General features: G+C 41.9%; 1 protein-coding gene across 1 annotated transcript; it reads right to left on the bottom strand.

The window, feature by feature from the left end:
- Window positions 1-814: 814 nt before the first annotated feature.
- GPX8 (glutathione peroxidase 8 (putative)) lies at window positions 815-4,283 on the bottom strand. Its single transcript, XM_008943574.1, has 3 exons — window positions 4,075-4,283; window positions 3,187-3,448; window positions 815-1,162 (listed from the first exon to the last, which is right to left on the bottom strand). Exons 1-3 carry the CDS (start codon window positions 4,279-4,281, stop codon window positions 999-1,001), a joined length of 633 nt encoding a protein of 210 aa, XP_008941822.1. The 5' UTR covers window positions 4,282-4,283; the 3' UTR covers window positions 815-998.
- Window positions 4,284-6,933: the final 2,650 nt, after the last annotated feature.

Genomic DNA, 6,933 nt, shown 5'->3' on the forward strand with positions numbered 1-6,933 from the left:
CTGGAAGCGGGTTTGAAGTTGCATGCAGGACTAGGGAGACTGCAAGGTGAGAAGGGTGGGACTTGAGGCATGAACCTTCATCCCTTTCTTATACTTCCACTTGAAGACTGTTGCTTTGTTCCAGAGATGGTGAGGCAGATGGCTGGGGAGCACTGTCTTAGGACTGTCTCAGAAAGCTGTCTGAGTGCCAGGCTGTTGATTTTTGTTGCCCCTTGAATCCTGCTGTAATCAACTCTGTATATTCACACAGACCTTGCCTTCCTCCAAGTCGGAAGACTGGGACTGCAGCAGGAGGTGAGCTTTCAGCAAAGGCATGGCACTGCAGTGCGAATGTATGAAGAAGGCTAGAGAGGTTAAAGGTGTTGCTGTAAAGGTGAAATGTAAAATTAATCAACATACAAAGCAGGCAAGGAAACATTTTTGCATTTTTTAATTTTTCTTTTAATAATTTTATTTTCTATATACATATTTTTTACAACTAAATTAACAGCTTCACAATTCAGTAATCATCCTCGATAAGATACTGCAAAGCTGCTATCTTCAGTTGCACTTGTCTCTAAAATCCCCACTATGATGCCTATGGGCCCCACGTCTTTCAGTCAGGGTGATTATGTGCTGACAGAGTATCAAAATCAATTTGTTACTGGTAGAAGGGAAACAAAATTTCTCTCTGCAAACACTGAGTAATTTATCAACACGTCTTCCTTTTAGCTGTCTTCCTGCTGGTGGCAATTTAAAGGAACATTCAGAAACTTTATGCAAACTGGAGGTCCATCCCTGCAAGGTCCTGTGTGCTTTGCCTTTCGCACTAACGTCAGTGGTTCTCAAGGGTGTTACAAGATCTGATCCAACATTAACAGATGTAGTGGAGTCGAAAAATAGTAACACCAAGGAGAAGGAAAATCACCTGATGGTTTAGCTTCTAGCAATGTTTCCCAGGAATGTTGCAAGGCTGTGTACCCATGCTGTTGAACAGATTCACAGCATGACTGTCTTTTTCAGAGGTCTTCTCTCTTCTTCATTATAATCTGCCTAATTAATGATGCTACTTCTGGCTTGATACTTGCTATGGGCTCTTCAGGCCTCCAGAATTTCACAACTTTACCCTCAGGGCTGACAAGGTACTTCCAGAAATTCCATCGAGGCTCTTTCTTTGAAGAATCTGTAAGAGTGGCATCATTTTAGTGTCTTACACTTGTTTCACTACCCTGCAGTGATTCTTCAGCTGGTTATGCTAAACTGATCCCACCTTGTTCTTTGCTAATAGTTTGGGCATGGATTTACAGGTTGGTGTCAACTATCTGGAAACTGGGAAGTGAAAGATCCTCTCTCCTTCTTGAGAAGCTGTTTGGGAGTTCCTACTTTTACTACGGTCTGCTTCTAGGGAGGAGGATATGAGGGCTGCAGACTCATTTGGGGAATCCCCAGTTTTATGTTAGTTTAGGGAAAGTGCAACAGGAGTTATACAGGTGGTGGCTTAACTCAGCTCCTTTCATTGCATGAGGCAAAACCTTACAGTATCTTTGCTATAATGAACACCTGGCAAAAAAATTTCTCAGATTAAGGTGCTACCAGGAAAATATGTGGCTCCTAGAGGAGGCAGAAGCAGTTTCTTCACACTGTCTTTGTCCTTGGAGAGGACTGTTTTAGAGGCAGATCTCTTTGAGAAAATAACTAGAAGAGAATTCTAGGAGATTTTTACTGGGGAAGAGGTGTTCAGCTGGGAAACAGTGCTGAACCCCAGGAAACAATGGGTTTAATTTTGCCATTGGGCTACATCTGTAATGGCATGACTGGGAGGGAACAGCATGACAAGCAAATGGGTATGGTAAAGCTCCTCTCACAGAGGCTCTGGCCCAGCTAGTAATTGCATCTGAATTATATCTAGGATTGGTCTTGAAGTAACTTAATCTCTGAATAATTCTTACAGTGTTCACCAGTGCATAGGACTACCTCATACAAAATGCACACACAGAGGGAGCCTCACATTATTTGAGGAAAGGTGAGGCCACAAACCTTGCAGTGGCTCAACGAAATGCCTTTTTGCTGTGCGAGCAACAAGAAGCATTTGTGTAACGTCTCTGGCGCTGTGTTTATCCTGCCAGTGGATTCTTTTTGCACTAGACTATCTGACAGTGCTGGAGAAAGTGTAATTGGCAGTCACAGTCACAAAGAGGGTATACCATGAAGATGTTCAGCCTTCTGGCTGTCAGGACAGCTACATGAAGAAAATAGGTGTGTCTTTAATTGAAGATACACAGTAATTTCACATGAGGCAAAGGGATGTGGGAGAAAACCTTATTTCAAAATATTTAAGTACCAGAGGATCTTTTTATTTCTTGTGGGTGAACAGCGCGTCAAGCAAGAACCATGAGTGAATATGGCTGTTGTTTCTGTACAGATACTAAAGTCTGATTGCACTGATAGTTAGAACCTGGATTCATCGCACTCAGCGGTTTCCTGTGTGCTCTAGTCTCCTCTACAATGCACTGAGAGGCATCTGCAGAGTGCATTCAGTAATTCCACTGGACATCAGGCAGCTCAGAGCAGTGAGTTACCTGAGGCCCTTGGTGACATGCCTAAAGGGGAGGTAGGAATAAACACAGTGACTGGGTCCTGAAGTTCACAAAACAAATTAATGCAAATCAGTGATTAGACATCACTATAGGATATATAATCCTCTACAGTATATAAAACCCTGCTTTACAATACAGTTCATGTAAAGGGGGACATAGGGGTTGCTAAAGAAGGAATCTTCTCATCTGTATGTGTTTATGTAAAATCCTCCACTAGTTTTATGACTCCACCCCCCCTCCCAGCTACATTTTAGTCTATAAGAAAAAGTTGTTTTTCAACAAAAGGCACATAATTTGAAATGGGATTTTGTAGGCGGAAGTCTTTGCACGCAAGTTTACACGTCCTCAGAATGGATGTTTCTAGCTGGGCTGGTGACAGTAGGATGTTTTTTAAATCAGTGAGGAGAAACAGATGCTTTCAGGGTGCGACTCTTCTGACTGTATTTTTGATATCCACACTGAAACGAGACAGACTGTATGCTGGGTGCCTGTTTCTCTCCACAGATTATGAAGACTATCATGTTTCCTAATAAACAGACTCAGAATGGGATTTAGAGAGAATACGTATTAATGTATATGGGCAGCTTGATATATAAAAGAAAACAGTTACCTATTAGAAATTTAAAGGCAGGCTCTGCTTCTGATCCAAGGATCTTGATTTTGTGGAAAATAGGGAAGGTTACTCCATAGTTTCCTTTGGCGAAAGATTCTATTTCCTGGCTTGAACTAGGCTCTGATTCTCCGAACTGGTTGCAGGGAAAAGCCAGCACAGTGAAGTGGGAGGGACCAAACTCTCTGTGTAGTTCTTGCAGTGCGATGTAATTTTTGTCTGTGTGTTGGCAGTAACTGGCCACGTTTACAACTAAAGTTGCCTTCAGAGAAGTAGAAAAAAAGAATAAAGAAAAGAAAATAAGAAAAATCCCTGGAGATCGTTTAGATGTTACAATTAAGTTTTAAAGTGACTTCTCTCCCACTACCACAATTGTTCCCTCCCAAAGGCTAAATTTATTCTGCCTGATCGTTACTTCATTAAACAGATAAGGATGATAGCAACTTAAGGTACTTTCAGACAGCCTCTTTTAGAGATCCAATAGATGGACAAATGTCTACTTACAGCTTTATTCAAATATAGGCATGTAAAGCATGTATTTAGGACAGGCACTAAAATTATATTTATGAGATCAGCTTCCAGAATTCAACAAAACATGCTACCTATTTAAACTAAGATTTAAATGCGTGCATTGTATTGTTAAGCTATATTAATTTATAATAAAGAATAAGAAAAAAAAACATTTCCCTTGATTTATTAGATCAAATACATAATTCCTGGAGCAGGCCTAGATCAAATAAATTTCTCCCCAGCTTACTGTTTGAAGAACAGAAATTTAGCACAAATTTCTGCTGAAATTCCCATAACCAAACTTTTTGCTTACCTACAAATGGACACCTGATTTTGAGTGTGGGTTCAAGGCAACGATAAAATAAAGTTGTAACTTACTTTTCCTCTGTACTTTTCCAAGGAAATGATTCTTCCTCGTGAATCCTTGACTTCGAAAGAATAAAAATCTTTCATTTTAGGTTTAAAAAATCTGAGTTGCAGAAGGCAAAGAATGGCAGTGCACAAAAACATTGACAGAAAGACAACAAAGACCCTGGCTTTGGGCACTGAATATTTCAGAGGATATGTAGTTGTGAGAGGCTCCATTTTCGAAATCTCCCTAGCGGAGGCTGGGCAGGCCCGGAATGCGAAGGAGGAGCTGGAATACGAAACTCGCAGCTCGGGTTTGAACGAGCAAAGCTGCTCGTGTTGTCCGTGCTGCACAAGTGGCCATTCCCTGTCACAGTGTCCCTTCTGCGCTTCACTGCTCTTGGGTAAAGTGCAGAAATCTCTTGGTGGGTGAGGGGAAAAGAAAAAAAAAACCAGTAAGTGTGTTCCCACCACCTAAGGATGCCCCCTTCATCTGGTCTGTGTGGTTCACTCCAGTGTTTGTCTGCACACTGTCCTGAGAGCTGCTGGGGCCCGTTGTGGGTCTGTAGTCAGCTCCAGGACATCCCTGGGCCCCCCAGGTGTCCCTGGCAGAGCTGTTCGGCAGCAGGCATCCGTGCTGTCAGACAGACCTGGAGAACCACTTCTGGAGGTCAGAGGTTCAGGAAGAATGAAGGGCAATATATCTGAAACCACCTTGTTTACAGCCTCAGTCCTGCCTCTTATCAGCTGCTCTGCTGTCACAAGCAGCTTTGTTTTTGAAACTGTTTTAGAGCACATGTAGTGGAGAAAAACATCTTGTCTATACACTGGCATAAGGGAAAATAACTTTTTTTTTTTTAAATGGGGGTGTAGGGCTGATGGTGGAAAATGTGTTGCGTTTTCTGTTGCTGCTGGCTAACTGGCAATTATCTGTGCTGAGATTAGAAAATGGAAGGTCTGCGTGAGAGAAGAACCTGAGGTGTAAGCCTGGTAGTGCCAGTGCTGTTTTGCTGAGGCAGTTGTGAAAGACACCCTGAACTTTAGAGCTCCACAAGTCTGGTGTTTTATTTGTCTTCATGTTATTGTTTTATATTTTAAAGACATTTGCCTGTTATTTTTGTTTTCTGAAAGGCACAGCAACATGTGGTTACTGTTACAAAACTCAGTGTCCTGGTTTGGGCTGGGAGAGAGTTAGTTTTCTTCCTAGTAGCTGTTGCAGTGCTGTGTTTTGGAACCAAATTTTCCCTTTCTTTATGTCTTCCCTTGCTCAGTTCTTCCCTCTCTTTCTGTCCATTTGTTATTCCATCTCTCCCTCTCAGCTTTCAGAATTTTGTTTAGTCCTTTCTCCAAGAACAGATTCTTGGGCTTTTCTAAGGCATTACTTGTCTTTCAGCTTGTGTTGCTTGTAAGTCTCTGCTAACTCTATTTTTCTCCTAGCCCAAACCACTATCAAAGAGTGATTTCTGTCTCAGTTGTTTTACTCATCACTCTGATTTTTTTTTTTTTTTTTTCTGTACTTAGAATTTACATTTTAGAAGATGAAAATAGAATGTAATGTTCTGAAAGTGAAATCTGGAATCTGGGGATCTGTTGCTTTTCAGCAACTTTTTTCTCAGCTACCCTTGATTACTACAATATCACAGTGGTATGTTCAACAATAATGTCCAAACAGCTAAACTCCACATTAATTTTGTTCAGCAAGACTATATATAGAGTTTCACACAGTTATGCATAACAGAGAGATAGCTGGTAAATGCTGAAATTTTGGTATTTGTGTGGGAGTTTTCTGTGATCTGAGGATGTGACTGTTGATCTCTGCCTGGCACTGAGGCCTGTGAGTATGGAGTTCCAGTGGTGGTGGGGACAGAAAAGGTACAGAATTCTGTGCTGAAATGAACAAAGCTGTATTAAATAAGCAAGCACAGGTGACTAATGCTGACTTCAAAAGCAAGTTTGAATGTGTTTGGTTTCAGAAAAAGCTGGTGTCTAAGTGTTGTCTCAACAGTTTGCAATTTGCACCTCATGTATTTTCAGAAATAATAATTAAAAAAAAATTACAAGTACAAATATTTACTGGAGTACCTGCTAATATGCAGAAGACTATTATACTTGATGTGCTTCCTTACTGTTGTTACTTTCACCTGAAACATTAAACAAGCTGAAAAACCAGAATCTTGTGCTCAATGTTATCTAGGCTCTTATATTTCAAACTTCGATACATTCTTACATTTTATGTTTTTCTGATACAAATTACTCTATGAAAGGACAGTAAGAAATGTGAACCTGTCATTTTATCTGTATTTAGGACACCTTAATATATTGAAAAAGTGAGAGACAACATTAAAAATAATGACATGAGCAAGCCGCAGTGGTGGTGAGAAGGTTCAGAAATCAGAAGAGCTGTAAGCCCTCCTTTGGGTGAAGGTCAGAAAATGACCCTGGTTCCAGACAGCCGTGCATGTGAGCTTGCCCAAATGCTCATCTCTCACGGAAGAGCAGACCCGTGAGCCTGTGCCAGGTGTCTGAAGATGCCTTGGGCCTTTCAAAGGCCAGTGCTGCAGCATAATGCATGAGTGACACAAATTTAGTTTCTTTCTTTTTTTTTTTTTTTTGTCTCCCACAGGCTGTTTCTGTGACAGTTGAATCAGAGGTGCTTACCCTGCCAGAGACATTTGTTTTTTTCTGTTTTTTCCCTCTCCTCCTCTCTCCACACAGGTGGCTGACTGCTGGCGCCACCCTCAGCCCAGCACCCCCCGCACGGCCTGCGCTCTGAGGCGGGCTGAGCCGGCGCAGCACGGCGGAGGGTAGCTAAGGCAGGCGATAACGGGCCGTGACTAACTTCGTCGTTCTGTCTGCGTTCGCTTGCGCAGGCCCCGGCGCGCGGAGGGA

Source organism: Merops nubicus, unplaced genomic scaffold (genome assembly GCF_000691845.1).
Source record: "Merops nubicus isolate BGI_N331 unplaced genomic scaffold, ASM69184v1 scaffold29117, whole genome shotgun sequence".
Lineage (NCBI taxonomy): Eukaryota > Metazoa > Chordata > Aves > Coraciiformes > Meropidae > Merops > Merops nubicus.

What these genes read in the sequence shown, in the direction of transcription:
- GPX8 (XM_008943574.1), bottom strand. Translation starts at nt 4,281, where the DNA reads ATGGAGCCTCTCACAACTACATATCCTCTGAAATATTCAGTGCCCAAA. An exon ending in TGGAAAAGTACAGAGGAAAA is followed by an intron (nt 3,449 to 4,074) that starts GTAAGTTACAAC and finishes ACTTCTCTGAAG; the next exon opens with GCAACTTTAGTTGTAAACGT. An exon ending in TGCCTTTAAATTTCTAATAG is followed by an intron (nt 1,163 to 3,186) that starts GTAACTGTTTTC and finishes CCACTCTTACAG; the next exon opens with ATTCTTCAAAGAAAGAGCCT.